At 39.4% G+C, this 17,982-nt stretch overlaps 1 protein-coding gene across 1 annotated transcript in view; it reads left to right on the top strand.

Annotated features, from left to right (window-relative positions):
• Positions 1-1,777: 1,777 nt before the first annotated feature.
• The window catches only part of madd (MAP-kinase activating death domain), a 46,055-nt gene continuing 29,850 nt past the window's right edge, over positions 1,778-17,982 (top strand). The window contains exons 1-7 of the mRNA XM_083900669.1: positions 1,778-2,160; positions 8,183-8,388; positions 9,668-10,309; positions 13,105-13,408; positions 14,368-14,499; positions 14,602-14,715; positions 14,827-14,907. Coding sequence (XP_083756795.1) covers positions 8,330-8,388; positions 9,668-10,309; positions 13,105-13,408; positions 14,368-14,499; positions 14,602-14,715; positions 14,827-14,907 — 1,332 coding nt within the window. The 5' untranslated portion in view covers positions 1,778-2,160; positions 8,183-8,329. The remainder of the gene's footprint in view (positions 2,161-8,182; positions 8,389-9,667; positions 10,310-13,104; positions 13,409-14,367; positions 14,500-14,601; positions 14,716-14,826; positions 14,908-17,982) is intronic.

Raw genomic sequence — 17,982 nt, 5'->3', positions numbered from 1 at the left:
TGCTTTATCTTATGTGCCTTAAATGGTACAATCACTGTCATGATTATATCCAAAAATGTCATGATTAGTTAGTTAAGACCTTCAAGTTTCACATTTAGAAAAAAAAAGAACAGTTTGGGGCACTTCCAACTGCATCACATAGCAAGCTGGTATTTATTCGGTCTTGCAGGTGAGTCTTCAATGCAGCGTGACTTGGATAATCCTGGAACTGGTGTGTGTCACAACCTTTTATATCATGGGACAGGATCTGTACACTTCATTGTTTAAATTAAGTGGTTTGTGTTATTTTTTCCATTCTGTTTGACTTTTTACTGTTGCTTTGACTGGTTACAGGTCTGTTTTGCAACCATTAATAGGTCCATAGAAACTGAAAATTGAAATGTCCACTTCCATCTTCATCCATGCCGGTGATTCAAGGCTACAGAATTGTGGTTAAGTGTCCAGTTTGGGGGTGGAGCAGGGATTTGGTCATGCTTATGGGGCCTCACATGGGCTTTGACCGGCCCTGTTAGACGACATAATGCCATGACATACTGCAAACGGCTCTGCGTGATTACCGAGAGAGAGAGAGACACCACTGCCGCTAATACGAAGACTCGTGCTCGTACCTACAGGGAGCAACTGTCAGCTGCCATCCGCGTATGCGTAGCGGAACACCCGCCCCTGTATTTCGAGTGCGCAATTCATTGGGTATTTACGGTTATCGCAAAACAACGGAGGTACAGTCTCACAAATAAACAGCAGACTCTACAACTCAGGTTTAATACAACAACAAATGAACCGAACACATGGTGAATCAGCAATACAGTTATAACCACGTATAACACGTGTATTAACATTGCATAGTACAATATTAAGCCTGCCTCAAATCCCAACAAATAATAGTTCCGGATTTCCGGATTTCAAAGTAAAGGGTAGGATTATTAGCTCACGAACCGAACCTAATTAAATAAGCACGTGTTATATATTGCATTTTAAATCCACTTAAAGCTGCAGTGCATCACCTTCGGTATAATTTTTTGTTTGTTTGTTTATCTCAAATGAAACACTTACACGAGAGCTAAACACAGAAAGAGTCATATGGATTTAATAGGCTAATCAGCATTGTGTGAACAATGACAATGGTTTGAAAGTAAAATGTATTTATGCCAACTGTGAAACATTCAAAATATATATATATATATATATACATATATATACACACACACATATATATATATATATATATATATATATATATATATATATAGTTGTGGGGATTCACTTTGAGAAAGGGCCATCGTTATCATTCGATTTAGTCAAAATTTGAAGTTGTTACATATTTTTGTGGTTAAGAACTTGAATAGCCTACTTTTATAGGTGTGTCTTTACCACGCCTCAGTTCTCTTCAATTTTATTAAAAATGACTTGAAATGCTGGAAACTCTTTGCTATCTAGATACTTTGTGTATTCGTTTATTTTGTGAGACACTATTAAATAGTATAGCAGTTTAATTTTAATTTTTTTTTTAAACTGCTTTACAATTGTTTTTGTTATTAATAACAACAGTACTACTACAACAACTAATAATGATAATACTACTAATATAATAGCTCTACTGAATGTTTAACGGGGCGATACTTTATTGTGGAATAGTTGCTCACATGCTGTTACCGTAATGCATTGTGTAAACGCGCAACTGAAAAGTGAGGGCTGTCTGTCCTGACGGTGTTCTTCGTAGTAGAGACTGATGTGACTGCGGTACGAAGCATTTAGCAGTAGGTGCGTTCATCTAAATAAGAGTATGCGGAACTCCCTGCGGACAGATGATGATGATGTTGAAAGAGATCTTGTAAAGGCAGGTTGTAACTGACCGAGCCACCCGAGCCCGAGTGGAGAGGCGGACAAACATCGCGCATCTTTTCAAATGCTGTCAACCAGTTAGACCTAGCAGCTAGTCTTCCTTTCGTATTCTATATCCGTCGTTTCCAAAGATACACCACCGCAGTCTTAAGGAATCCACACTGAATTCAGACGCTCACCGCTGCGCCTCCACCTCTGTGTCCGAGGAGGAGTACACACCAGCCAGGCAGGCCGCCGTCATCATCACCACTACCCGCAGCAGCAGTAGCAGCTGGCTTCGCAGTGAGTGTTAAGCGGCTAACCGGCTCACGTAAACAGGTAAGGCTGTTTATAATAACACCTTCGCTCTTTCAAACGTCCCACCGTGTGTGCTGCCTGTGCAACCAACCGTTTTTGATATCACCACCGTTTGTCATAAGAGACAGATAATAATAACTGTTTGGGAGACGAATCGGTTAAGCTAGTGTTAGCAGCTAGGCGGCTAGCTAGCTAATCCACCAGTGGCGTAGGAAACCGTGAAAGCGAGCAGAGTGGAGGTGAGAGGATGCATCATTGAGGTGAACATCGAGGACAAGCCAAGGCCTGGCTGACTGTCATTAACATGACAGGGAAAACACACGGCTCCGAGCTTATCTAATTTATTGTCTTCACCGTTTATCACGGGACTGTCTTTGAATATTCACTTCACAAACCTGAGCTCCTTTATGGAATTTACTGACACCGACACCCACTCTGTTGAAATCGTTGGACATTATCACTCGTCGTCCTCCAGAGCGTCCTTTTCTGTTTTGTTGCTGTGGTGTGGATGTCTTTATTTAATTCCTTGTATGTCTTATTTGAATATCTATTGTGATCTATCTATCTATCTTTCTATCTATCTATCTATCCCAGATTAATACTTCACCATGGTAATTTACTGCTTTGTCTTTCTTAAAGGTATTATTATCATTATTATTATTATTAGTTGGGAATGCTGAGCCCCACTATCGTTTTTTTTAAAATTATTATTATTTGTTAAATACAAATAGCCTTTTATTGCTTGGGTGTTAGATCTGTAGTTTTTATACATAAAAATAACTGTCAAATACTTAAAAAACTGTTTTATTGGTGAAGGGTTTCTCAGCAAACCTTTGAATGTTCCAACTGATGGATGAGTGGGGAATTTTTAAAATAAAGGTACTGGAATAATGATTAGTTCTTAGTAAGAACATGGTTTGCATTTCATTTTCTCGACGCAATACCCTGAGCTTCCTTCCTGTTACTCAGGATAAAGTAAGAGCTTGCCACACTCAATCTGATATGACAGCTTGTGTGATGGCACAAGGCCCAAATGCATGTTGTCATCATCGCACTGCTGCACCCAATAACCATTATTATTATACAAGGGAGTAAACAAGTGTTCCTTGAGGATGCAACCTAATTAGCATATTTAGTTGCTTGTAGGGAAACACCTGCTATACTGTACATGTTATGGTTATGTGAGTTACAACCAAACATGAGCACACAACAGTCTGGATGATGTCTTGGAATATTGTAACACTGATTAAAAAAGAAAATATTGTAATTGCAATCTAAATGTGATCTATACAATGAATCTACTCACTCACGCTCTCGTTTGTGTGTATTGGCTCAATTAAAACCAATTCAACAGAGCCTCCTCCACCATCATGTTACTGCTGGTCGCTGTGAGTGGCAACAAATGCTGTCCATGTTGGAGGCCCGTGAATCATATCTCCTTTCTGTGCTTGCATAACCACAGAGTGCCGTCTGCAAACCACTCCAACCAGATTCATCTGTTGTGTTAACCTACATAATTATCTTACCTTTGAAGATTACACACTGGTGGCCATTTGGCTTTACACCACCTTTATGTTGATTCATATTCCTGATGGTTTAGTCCTGCCCTCTGCATAGACTGAGCACTATGAATGCTGACACTAATCTCACTCAAGAATATATAACTGTAGTGTCTTAGTATAGTACTACACACACAGACACACACAAGTCTTTTATCATTGAACCCCTGGGTAAATGGGTCTTTGGCTTAAATTAGAGATATTAGACATAATCAGACCTGTAATGCATCTGACTCTGTTGGTGATGAAGTCACCTATATTGTCCTAATGACCGCTAGATGCAGCCACACCACAGAGTGGCTGTATTGGGTCTGCTGGGGGTTTAAAAACAGCATGGGTCCTTCTCGTGTCCTAAATGCACCCAATTCATTGTCATTTATGTTTTTGGCCACATTGTGTAGTTTCTCTTGTTTATATTGTTTATTGTCTCTAATGTGACATTTACAGCTGGAGCACGCTTGAGGTCAGTGGAGGCGCAACTAGAGAACAATATACCATTTGGGTTAGACCTTTCACTAAGCCCCTGTACAATCGGTACAGTTTTAGGGTTATTTAAAGGTGATTTATGGTGATTTTATACTGCACTTGTTTTAATGTTGTATGTCGATATAATACTGAGCCGCCTACAAATCTGTCTTGTTAATTGGCTGTGGCTTTTCGAATTAAGTCGATGCAGAAGTAAGTAAATAAAATCAAGCTTCAAGCCACAATAGACTCACATCTGATTATTTATGGTTGGTATCCCTGATTCCTCACAATGGATTTTATATTCAATAGAGATAGTGATCGAGTTGTTGTAATTTTACACTGGTGACTCATCATCTTGTTTAAAAGGGTCTGACTTGATTTCCCTTGGTTACAGTTAGGGATTTCAGCTGGAATTTGTATGCATTTGCATTTCTTGAGCCACCATTTTGTTTAACAATGGCATTGAATGATAAATGTTGCAACAGAGATATCAAGTTCTCCTCAGGTGATAGTATTGTAAGACAGATCTCACTTCAGCAACAAGATGCTCCATGCAATGCCATGCTCTGTCAAAGCTGGTTGTGTTTCTGTTGGTGGAGAGCAAATTGTATCAACACTAACTATCTAGTTCACTAACAGGCTTAAGTGAATCAGGTGGAGTCCAATCCTGAACTCTGACCTCTTTTTGTGGGTTGGTGACATGGTCGATGTTGACTTCAGTGATGTGCCACAACTGAATACCTTTGACAGTATTCAATTTTCATTTGAAAATGCTACATCTCTGTGAAAATGAAAATGTAATATTGTCTATAATTCCTTATTACCTTTACCAGAGCACTGTTCCTATGAGATGATGGTTCAACTTTGTTTGACTTAAGCAACCTGCTCACTTGCAATATCCTGTCAAAGATGAATCTGTTATATTTATGGCACTTTTATTACTGTCAAACTCTGCAATGGTAATCAATTGCTGTGAAATGTGTGTAATAAAATCCATCCTCAAATCTGCAAATGTCAGGCGACATTAAATGACCGCGGCATTAGTTTGGTTAATACAGTAAGTGTATAAAATATAGTCAGGACATTGGGTATGCACAATAAGAGATTAAGTCAGAGTTGAACTGATTTGAATCATACTGCAGAAATAAATATTTGGTAGAAAAAGTGCAGGAGTCTGTGACTAATAAAATTAAATGGTATGTATGGATGGATGGTATCTTAAAATGAATGATAGTACCACTTTTATCATATGCTGACGTGTGGGGCTTTTTATCTTACACTATCATAAATGCTGTTACAATCAAATCGGTCAATGCTTTGTTAGATTGTCATTTACTGACAAGTAAGCTGGTGATAAAGTGTTAGAAGAAGGACACACAGAGATGAACTAGAGTTGTGGCTTTGTTTGCTTGCCAGAATTGGGGGACCAACAAATTTTTTTTCTTGGAAAACTAGCATTGTACAGATTTTCAGGGTAATATAAATTAGTGCTGGGCACTAGTTTAACGCATGATGTGTTTACATGACGACTGAGCGTAAAAAGACGTACATGTCGTCATGTTAGTCCAGGCTCCGTTTACCAGTTAGCTCCGTTCGCTGCATTAGCTCCTTTTAGCGTGCCTACAGTCGAACTGGAGAGGTCTGTTTATTAAACGAAAAGAGCAGCGCTACAAATAACCATCATACCTGTGTACTGCTTATGTGTGCCTCTGTTTTTAAAGTTTAGCGTTAATTTAGAGACTCATTTTAACAATCCGGAGTCACGTAAACATGACTTTTTCCGGTCAGTCGTCATGGAAACGCATTATGCGTTAATGTGCCTTAACGTTGACGCCATTAACGCGCCCAGCATTATTATAAATACATGTTTTTTTTATGAAATTAAAACTGGGAATTTAAGATAAATCTTTGAAATTGCATTCAAATTGAAGATGGCTTTTAGCTGAACCATACATCAAACTGATTTGACAGAGGATAAAGAGGAATTGTGTGCTCAGTTTATAATAATGCTGGGCGCCATTAACGCGCCCAGCATTATTATAAATACATGTTTTTTTTATGAAATTAAAACTGGGAATTTAAGATAAATCTTTGAAATTGCATTCAAATTGAAGATGGCTTTTAGCTGAACCATACATCAAACTGATTTGACAGAGGATAAAGAGGAATTGTGTGCTCAGTTAGGAGCTCATATTTTGCTACAGGCAATTGACGTAAGCAGATATAAGGGCCTTCTTGTAGAGCAATAGTTTTGTGTTTGTTGTGGATAAATTTAATTTGGTAATGCAAGTGTAAACAAATGTTGGCTAAATGATTTAAGGAAATATTTGTTTGACTAGAACCAGTAAAAGAAACCTGATTTGCTTTGGTTGCCTGCTGTAAGATTCAATTGGCCTTTTGATTCAGAGTTTGTTTTGTTGAGATGATTTTGAAGAAGAGGCAACTAAGGGCTTTGTAACCAGCAAAATAACTGAATAATTCTTTGTAATGGAAGTTAACATTGTGTTTTTGTCAGATAAGCATGAAGGTAATTGCTAAATATTTTAAAAGGCTCATATAGTTTGGATACTAACATGTACACATTCAAACAATTCCTGGGGCCTAATTAATAATGGGAAAGTCATGGCAAACGCAGAAGAGGGGAGAAGGGGAATTCAAACAATGAGAAATCAAGGCACAAAAACGACAGTTTTGTGATCACTGATTGCAAAAAAGGCCAGAACGTGGCTTTGAATGCAGAAGGCCAATGGTGCGCTCCACAACAGTGCACATTAGAGGTGTACACACTCCTCTGCACACTGGGTTGGGGAAAAAAAAGGCGAGTAGCCACCGCTTTAGTGGGTATCTACACTCACCCAGAAGGTTAGTGAATGGTTGAAGGGGTCAAATTAGTCAAATTTGATTTGTACTTAGACTAATTGCCATACCTAAAAGCACATTTTCTGTGTGTGCTTTTCTCCAATACTGGATCCAGTGTGGCACAGAGATCCAACAGGACAGCTTGTGGTAGTGGTAACTGACTCGCAATCTATTTCATCATCACAGTGGCAAGCACATCGAAGCTTCAATTTGCCTCATTCTCTTGCAGAGCTAAATAAGCCATTTTGCTGATTGCACATTGTGATTACATTCCTTCTGTACCTTGCTCGGCTATTTCTTTACGTCTTGTACTAATAATAATAATAATTGAATTTATTTTATTTTATATATCATTCACCTCCGCCAGGGAGGTATATGTTTTCGCCAAAGTTTGTCTGCCTGCCTGTCTGGTAGTGACCAACATGACTCGAAAAGTCACGACGGATTTGAATGAAATTTTCTGGAAATGTCCGCAATGGGACCAGGGACAAGTGATTCAATTTTGGCTCTCCTCTATCTTCTTCTCTCCTTTCCAGTCCCATTTACACCCACCTAATCCTTTCTCTCCGGTCAAGGTAGAGGGCTGTACACTTTGTGTCTTGGTTCTGCTTTTCTTTCTGTTAAAAAGGAGTTTTGTTCCTCTCCACTGTCAAGTGCTTGCTCACTGTGTTCCTGTTGGGCAAGAAGACCTTGCTATTATTATAGAGATTGATGATGTACTGCAAGGTAATTGTAGATTTGACATTGCAGTGGTATTCCCACTGGTGTTTGATAGCAAGAAAATATTATTAAAATATGTCCGTCATGTCTGGGAGCCTTTTTTTTTTCCAGATTCAGATTTTTTCATAAATGATAAACATTCACTGCAGCTTCATTGTATCTATGCTGATTTGTCACTGGTAGTTTGTGAACTTAAGTCTCCTTTTTGGTTATTTATTTGTTTGAAGTCAAACAGTGGACTGCACAATATCACAGTGAAGTCTTGGAAATGCAGTCCAAGACTTGCACTGCATGTCATTTCCTTTGATAATAAGATTTTATTGGAAGTGTGTTATTCGCAAGCTTTTTCTTTTTTTATCGTTTCAATAGTGGTCATAGAAACACGTTAACATAAGTTAAAATAAAAATTTAATTTTTCTTCTTTTCTGTGTTAACAGGTAATTTCTGGATCAAACCATGACAGCCATGGCACAGTATTTCGACTGTATACTTCAACTTTCCCAGTTGTAATGGACAAGCACCACTGATTCAAAAGGGAACTTCTATCCTGTATGCCGTGACATACAGGACAGGGTGAATCCAAGATGGAGAAAAAGAAAATATGCCCTCGTCTCCTCGACTACTTGGTCGTGGTTGGAGCAAGGTAATTACTTATCCTAATTTTACGTAGTATTTTGGGTTTAAGGCCACCAGCCATTATGGAGGTTGTAAATACTGCAGTTGACAGTTGAATATCTGTCAGGTCTTCGAGAGCAATATATTTACTAGAGATGCACTGAAAATTTGGCCATCCGAAACAACTTTCTGGCTGAAGGACAACGCGACTGAAACAGGATGTTGTGATGACGTATGCAAAAACATGTGTCAGTTTTTGCATGCGTCATCACGCGCCTGTTTATTCCTGCTTAGCCTTCCAAGATCAGTCTGGAAAACGGTTCCAACAAGATGTAAGTACATAGTGGAACAGCACCTATTAAATGGTGATAAGGTTGAGACAGACCTCTTTAATAAGATCTACAACATGGATCCCATGCACATGCACTTCATCGTGACTGCACTCAATCCTCGCCATAAAGATCATTACTTGGATGTGGGGATAAAGCAGCGCATAGAGAAATAATCCATGCTGTGTTGTATACAGAGAACCTGCTAGGAGACAGAAAAACACAAGAGTGGTGCCTCTGTTTATGTCTGTTGGATGAAATCCTCCTAAATATTTTCATAGTTTCTTAATTGATTTATTCTTTGAAGCATGAATATTAATTTATACAATTGCCTTGACTTTAGTGAGGTAAACTTGTTATTATTGGCACAATGGAAAAACTATGACATTTGGTGCTCCACAGTTATCTGTAAAGATCTGAGAAGCTGTTCTCATTTATTCAGTTAACATGTTCCACAGTAGCTGTAAAGCTAAATGATTATAACTATTGTAACAGAATGAAAAAAATCATTCTTATGCAGTGATGAGGCGGTGTTTGTTTCTGTTTGCTGTTGCTCCCTCTCTCTATGTGCTCATCTCTTTCACATTTTCTATTGCACTGTAGGAAATATTAATCTCAAGCCCTTATCATGTGGATTTTTGTGTATGGGGCATTTTGTACCTGGAGGCCAAAGTTTCCCCGCGATATTAGCACTTCAGTGTTTTTTCTTTAAAATGTGCACAGTAAAGCACAGTAGCTCATTGTGTCGAGCAGAATAGCCACAGGGGAAAATGATTCATATGAATTTGGTGCGATTAGCAAACTGTTTTTGGAGCTATCCTCTAAGAATCAGTGCTGGAATATTCAGCGGCCATTGAATTGAACAGTCAAGTGGCCAAAGGCTGTGGTTTTGATTCCTTGTTTATGAAAATGTTCTCTCATGCTCTTAAAAAAAAACAACAACAAAAAAAAAAACAATTGTTTTTATCTCCCCTCCAGGCAACCAAGCAGTGACAGTGTGGCCCAGACACCTCAGCTCCTCCGCCGCTACCCACTTGAGGACCACCATGACTTCCCACTCCCACCAGATGTGGTCTTTTTTTGCCAACCAGAGGGTTGCCTGAGCATACGCCAGCGTAGGGTCAGCCTCCGTGACGACTCTTCATTTGTTTTCACGCTGACGGACAAGGACTCAGGAATCACCCGCTACGGAATCTGCATCAACTTCTACCGCTCTTTTCAGCGCGGACATCACCGCACTCGAGGGGACAAGAGCAGTCATTCGGAGACGGCAGCACAGGCAGCAGAGACCACGAGCGAAGGGTCTGATTGCAGCGGTGGAGGCCCACACTCTGCGTTATCTCCACCTAACAATCCTGACTCTACACCCCCGCCTGCCTCTGGAGAACAGAGCGGAAAATCATGCGCCGAACAAAACGCCGGAAAATCCCCACAACACAGACGAAGTGCCGCTAAGATGGCAGCTAGGAACCGCAACAGCACATTAACCTCGTTGTGCATACTCAGCCACTACCCCTTTTTCTCAACCTTCAGGGAATGTTTATATATTCTCAAGAGGTTGGTCGACTGTTGCAGTCAGAGGCTTACCCAACGAGCTGGGCTCCCTCGTGCCACCCAAAGGTGAGACTCAATATTGCACCTACAAGTAGTGATTATATTACTTTTTGTTTTTTTGGCCTTTAGTTTATGTTTGTTTTTCTCAAGACTGGTGGGTCTGACTGATCAAATTCTGAGAAACACAGTCAAAACAAACAACCTTTTTTTGTTCTGCCACCCTGAGGCCCCATGCCAACTCTGATCACATGATTTAACAAAAGAGGGTGTTAGTGGCTGATTGCTTTAACGATTTTAGTGCATTCAGCCCTTATATTTTGGGGAATGTAATGACTGTTACAGCCACTGTGAAGTTGAGGGTCTTGTTCAAATCAACTGGCTTTTTAGTAAACATTATCATGTACATGCACATCGGTTAATTATGTAAGAAAGATCAACTAGCTCTTTTATTAAAAATACAACAGCTTATGCTTCATCACGTGTACTTTTTAAACTGATGTAGCCTCAAAAGCTGCAGCAGCAATCAGCAGCATCATCCCCTCCCACCTCCTATGACCAAATCGAAATATTAGAATGCGTCAGATTTTTTTTCTTAGAAAACTAGGCACAGCATTGATTTTTGGTCACTGTGTTCATGATGTGCTGTTTTATTTGTATATTATCGAACATTTCTGTAATTGTTTCAGGAGACGGTTTTTGCTCAATGTTTTTGTGTTCCTGAAAACCTTGTATTTATTTTGATTAATACAAAAGCCTTTGTTTGTGGCAGTGGGTGGAAGCTCCTTGGCACTCAGAGTATACAAAAATGTGTAGAAATTACAGTTGCTATCATTTTTGCTAATTGATTTTAAATTCCATACACAAAGGTCCTATACAAGAAAATACACAGTTAATAAAATGTATAAATTGTCCAATATAAACTCAATTAATCAATCAATCATATTTTATTTATATAGCCCACAGTTTACAAAACACAGTTTGTCTCATGGGACTTCACAGGGTTGGTAACATCCTCTGTCCTTAGACCCACGACCAGGGTAAGGCCCTGGTTGTTGCGGAGATTTGATTATTAAGTGAGTCGACCAAAGATGGAGTTTCCTGGAGTCAGAGATGAGTTAAGTTGAAAAGCTTTATTGGAAGCAGCTCAGATCTGAGGAGAACTGAGACAATGCCGAACATAAACAAGTATGTTAACAGTTGGGCATCCTCTGTCAGTCTGCCTGTGAGTCCCAGAGTTAGGATACTTAAAGGTGCTTCTTCTGCTGATACATGGAGCTGACCTTGGGGAGGACTGCGCAGTAGCGTCAGTCCTCTGCCCCATTCTGGTCAGGCTCAGCGAAAACATGAAGAGACGAATTCTGTAGACAACAGTGCTGTACCGAGGTCAATGTGACAACAACAGTTCCAGCAGGCGCTGTCCTGAATTGTTTAGGCTTGTGCTTAGGAATGGGAGCTGATAACTTTAGAGAAGGCCGAATAATATTTTTCACTTACACTGGTAACAGAGAAAATTTGGCGTACTAAACTGTGTTTTGGTGATGTTGGAGGGTAGGAGGTGGTTAATCTCTGATTGTTTTTATTTTATCATTAAACAATGTTATGATGTCGTTACTACTCAGAGATAGAGGCATTGATTAAAACACAATATAGATCAGTTCTATACCGAGGACCTGTCATTGTTATTTTTATTAGGATTATTAATATTGTCGATGTGCAATGATTTACATTTTGAAAGCTGCGAAAATACCTACATCTATGCACTGCATTTTGTTGTGACATTGCGGTGTGATGCAGCAGAATTTGCAGTGCTCTTTCAGCTGTTGTGTTGCTATGGGTGATGCTATAGATTGCAGTTTTGGAGCAACAGAGTGTTAATTAGGCTGTCATGTCACAGTAGGGTTGTTTATTTAGAGGTGTAGCACCAGCAGTGCAGCTTTCCCTCTCATTGCTCTCAGGGATTTTAGGATATTTAGTGTCTGGTGCTTAGCTAATCTCTTACTTTGACATTATGTTTCTCTGCTGAATCCACATCTGTTATTTGCCTGACAGCCTTTTGAAAACCACAAGACCAGAGAAACCTTTTTTCTGACATGTTTGGTTTAGATGTGGTGTGCCGGGGACTAAGAAAGAGGCGAGCCTTAGGTTGTGAGCACATCATGCTATGGTGGCTTTGACAGATTGAGGTTTGTTGTTGCCTTTGGATAGCAGCTGCAGTTGGTGGGGAGCTCTCTGAAGGCCTAATGATTTATCTGCCTTTTTACCACATACACTTTACTATTTATACACTCTCTAAATAGTTTATTTGTATGATGTGTGCACAGAGAGGATGGCTTTTACATCATTTTTACAATTCCCAAATGCCTGCGCTGTGCTTCTGTCCAGCTTGTCTTACATGTCACATGTTTCTCATTCCAAAAGTTTTTTCACAGCAGTTGAGATTGCCTGTAGTTGTAGTAGATATCAAGTTAAATTTCACTGAACAATTGGTGAGATTGTTGCATTTCAAAGATACAGTATGTAACTGTAAATTATATTATTATTTTTATTTTATTTTATTATTATATTAATAACAGAATTGTTATCTCAGCAAAAGCTTTAGAAGAACAGATTGCCACTGTCCATTATACTTTTTTATTTTTCTTAATATTATGCAGGAGATTGTTGGTTGGACTGTCTGCACAAGCAATGTGGAGCTATCACGTTGCAATTCGGAAACATTTATAAAATCACATTTAATAGATCAACAGTTGATTAAAACCATCTACTCTGATAAAATAACTTTCACTCCTAGGAGAAATGTAAGAACATTATCGACTTGCACACCGAGTCTAATAAACAAACTTGATTTGTTTCTTTCTCAGGGACACCATGTGGCGAGTTTTCACTGGTGCGATGTCAGTGGACGAGAAAGGCAGCCAGCTGCTGGCCGACTTGCGGGAGATTGAGTCCTGGGTGTACCGGTTGCTGCGATCGCCAGTACCATTAGCTGGTCACAGACGTGTGGACGTGGAAGTGTTGCCACACGAACTCAAACGTCCTCTTACCTTTGCTTTGCCTGACAACTCCCGCTTCGCCATGGTCGACTTTCCCCTGCACCTGCCCTTAGAGCTGCTGGGTGTGGATGCCTGTCTCCAGGTTCTCAGCTGTATACTTCTAGAACACAAGGTAACGGGTTTGACTCAAGTCAACTGTTAGTTGGGTCTTTTTTTCTGTTGTATTGATGTTCATAAGTAGGAACATGAGATGTGTGGTTGGCTTCAAACTGTAACCAAATCACCGTCCGGATTTCATCATAGACCACACTGACTATTTCAAGGAGAATGGAAACCAAAGCTATATTTAATGTCGGGATCAGTCAGTGGTGCCCTCTGGGGTCTTGATCCATGTCCCTGTCAGACAAAGACCTTCAAATGCACTGAATGACCTTCATCAGACAATTTCTGCTTGATTCTGCCTTTTGGCTACTGTTTGATCAAAGGATGAGAAGATGGAATATGCTGTATGACTGAAAGATGTCTGTCTCTATCTCTCTGATCTTTAGCACAAGAAACCTTAGCAGGGATGTAATAAGAAACCTGGTTTAGCTGGTGTTCGTGTAGTGTTCTCTTGTTGCTCTAGGTTTACATTGACACTAATACAAAGACTGATTTGCAACAATCCTTAAACAAACCTCCACATGTTAGCTTCTATCATGTTCATGAAAATCCGTAGTTTTATATACTAGTTTGTTCTGCCTTTCCCATTCTCCATGCATGTGTATCAAATTTAACATGTATTTGTATGTCTTTCCTGCTATGTCCATGTGCAATCACGAGTGTACCTCTCTCCCTTCCAGGCTTGACCATCATAAATATATAAATTCATTAAATTCAGTGAAGCTGAACCAAGTGCTCCTTTGAAGCTTTTAGAGCGGGGATGGCCTTTTTGAGAACATATTTGCAGTTAATGCATTTTACCATTTAAGTTATATCTCATGTCTCATAATATTGTGCGTTCAATTGCACACACATTAATATCTGTGCTTACTCTGTGCTAATTTTTATCACAATATTGGGTATTTTATATGAAAATATGCATGTAACATGCAGTTGTCATAATTATTATATACTGTTTTTTCCCCTTAGGTCATTCTTCAATCCAGAGACTACAATGCTTTATCTATGAGTGTTATGGCCTTTGTGGCCATGATCTACCCTCTGGAGTACATGTTCCCTGTTATCCCTTTACTGCCAACATGCATGGCCTCTGCTGAACAGGTGTCCTAATTTAAGTTTTATTTTATTTCCAAAAATATTAAAAATGTTGTTTGTTGTGTTACCATGAAACTGTGACTAACTGGTATCTTTTCGACTTCACAGCTCCTCCTTGCACCCACTCCCTACATTATCGGTGTACCAGCCAGTTTCTTTCTCTACAAAGCTGACTTCAGAATGCCAGATGATGTGTGGCTCGTGGACCTTGACAGCAGCAAGGTCAGTACATCAGGCTGTGCTTCCCCTTTTTTTGTTTTTGTTTTCACTCAAGGATGATGTCTAATTAACCTGTCACAGGAGGAACATTAAGGAAAATGCATTTGCTTGCAGGTTATCGCACCCACCAATGCAGAGCTGCTACCACCTCTTCCAGAGCCTGAAGCAGCTGAGCTGAAGAAACATCTAAAACAGGTACTGCATGTCAATTTTAGCTTTGATTAGTGTATCATTTTCTGATTCTTCTACACCTTGGCAGTCAGTCCAAAAACTACAGACAACTGGCACATGTTGAGGAACTCCTGCAGAGCCGATGCTTGATGTTTGTTTGTGAGACTGATTCTAGTCTTAAAGAAACATGAAACTTCTCTTTCAGCAGCTTGAAGAGAAAGGGTTTCCTTCTTCAGCACAGTTGTATGTATTATGAGTGTGTCAGCATTTGAAAAAGGTTTTGGAATGTACTAACATTCATAAATATTTTCTTGTTTTCTTTTTTCCTCCTATGCATGCTCTAGCTCTTGGAGGTAAAAGCAGATGCTAGAACCATGATACCTTAGCAATACCTTTAGTAATACTTACCCCTCTAACCTGATTAGTTAAAGGGACCTGTTATGCTTTTCCTTATTTTATGTCATGTAGTTACATTAGCCTCCTTTATAGAATACTGTATGGTGGAAAAAGCCAACCATTATCAGAGAAATTCTCTCAGAAAGTCTCATCAAGTAGATTTCAGTTGTTTGTTGCTGGTTTTTATCTGTTAAGTCTAATTTTTTCATTTAGGTGCACCTACATTTTTCAACGCAACACCTTTAATTTTAAGAGTTGCCTTTTTTTCATTTCCTATATGCACTGCCTGACCAAAAAAAAGGGTCACACAATATTTCGCTGGACCGCCTTTAGGCTTTGATTACGGCACTCATTCGCTGTGCCACTGTTTCATTAAGCTTCTGCAATGTCGCAAGATTCATCTCTGTCCACTGTCGCATTAATTTTTCACCAATATCTTGTATTGATGATGGGAGAGTCGGTCCACTGCGCAAAGCCTTCTCCAGCTCACCCCAAAGATTCTCAATGAGGTTAAGGTCTGGACTCTGTGGTGGCCAATCCATGTGTGAAAATGATGTCTCATGCTCCCTGAACCACTCTTTCACAATTTGAGCCTGAAGATTTCTGGCATTGTCATCTTGGAAATATGCCCGTGCCAACAGGGAATAAAAATAAAAATTGATGGAATCATCTGGTCATTCAGTATATTCAGGGAGTCAGCTGACCTCATTCTTTGAGCACATAATGTTGCTGAACCTCGACCTGACCAACTGCCAAGACCACCAACAGTAAACGTCTACTGTAAAAGGGTGGCAACTGTTTTTTTTTGGCCAGGCACTGTACAATAATACTAAATTATTGTGAACAAAAATAAGGTGTAGGTAAATACAACATATTACAGGCTTCGCTGGTTAGAGCTATGAGGAAAATCCTGACCATTTTGTAGTGGTTATATCGTGAACATATTATTACCAACTAACTCTTATTGAAAATACGATACTAATAATAATTAATACTACTATACGATACAGTTGTGTAGTATGGTCTACTGTAGGGAGTATATTATCAGTCACCACCATTCTCTCCTGCATGGTGCTCACCTCCGTGATTGCCCATGCATACTAGGGCTTTGCTGGTTAGATCATAAACGGGGAGGGAGATAATGTTGATACTGCGACTTGTTTGGGGTTTACCAATAGAGAGAAGGGTAGCAAGTTAATTCTATCTACCAAACTTGCAAACCGAGGTGCTCGTAGAAGAAGAATACCATGAACATCGTTTACTTTGCGTAATTGTTGGATTCTGGGTGCATGAACTGCCTGTAAGTGGAGGGAAGGGGGCAGACAAATCAACGGTTAGTCTGTCTGTGTGTGAGAGAGCGGAGGACAGGAAGATGAATGAGTGAAATGAAACGTAGTGTTTTTAAATTGCTTTTGGGGGTTAAAAAAAATAAGCTAAATCAATTTGTGGCGCTGATGATTCTGTCGCCATGCATTGATCAATGTATGGGAAACTCCGGAAAAGTTAAGTGCACCAGTGCAACCAAAGAAAAAAAAAATGTCTCATTCGCTAGATATTGGTCACACCCTGCTAAGGATATAATTTATGGACCAAAGAAATAAATTAAAATTTAATTGTGATCCAGATATAAAAAAAGAATGGCTTTGTGTTCATTAAGTTCTTTCTCTAGTTTAATGTACTCGAACAAATCCATGTTTCTTTTCACATATTGTAGGTCGTATTCGGCTATAAACATGTACTGATGGATGCAAGTTGCCCCTTAGCTGACTTTCACATATTCAGCTCATAAGAAGAAAGTAGGCTTTTAATTAGGCTTCTCAAGGAAGCCTGTGCTAATGTGACTATTTCACTCAAAGTCTCAACTGAGGGGCTGCACAGCAGTCAATTTGAGAGTAATGCGGACTCTCTTGAACTGTGGGTCATGCAAAAATACTGTAGTGGAGTTCAGAATAAAAAAAAAAAAGCATAATTGGTCTCCTTTAACATAATATCAGAATATGGTTCCAATTCATGGAAACATCTCTTCATGAACATGTTCATACTTTCACTCTGTGAACAACACCAACAACCTTCATACAAAACAGAAGCCCTTTACATCACATTAAACATAGAAACACATTATCATTCAGTTTGCTTATTGCCTGAGAGTTACTGGCCATGGCTGTTTATATACTGCCATGTATTAGTTTTCCACATTAATTACGATGCACAATGCACAAATAATAATGATAAAAATCAAGCAGCTTAGCAGGTAAGTACTCAGGACAAGCCACATTTTCATAAGCCATGTAGTAAGCTTGTTTACTAAATATAACACACACACACACACACACACACACACACACACACACACACACACACACACACACACACACACACACACACACCAAAAAATACATTTTAAGAATCTCTAGTGCAGATACTTCCTTATTAATCGTGCCTTGAACCAGGCCTGATTTATTAGCTGTGTGTGATTAACAGCTCCTTTGCTGTGTGTGGATGTGTGACTGACAAGCTGTTGTGTAGGAGTGTGCAAAGCCTCAGTTTAGCAGACGTGTATTTGGAAACGAGCATGCAATATTGATATTTGTGAATGGACAAAAATGTCACTGGAGACGACGATCGATGATTTTGGATGGTCGTGATGCCAAAGCAGGATGCTACTGATGTTTTAACCCACTGAAAATACTTGCACTTGAACAG

The sequence above is a fragment of the Microchirus variegatus genome (genome assembly GCF_963457635.1).
Source record: "Microchirus variegatus genome assembly, chromosome: 14".
Taxonomy (NCBI): Eukaryota; Metazoa; Chordata; class Actinopteri; order Pleuronectiformes; family Soleidae; genus Microchirus; species Microchirus variegatus.
This window is presented reverse-complemented; position numbering and strand designations above follow the sequence as displayed.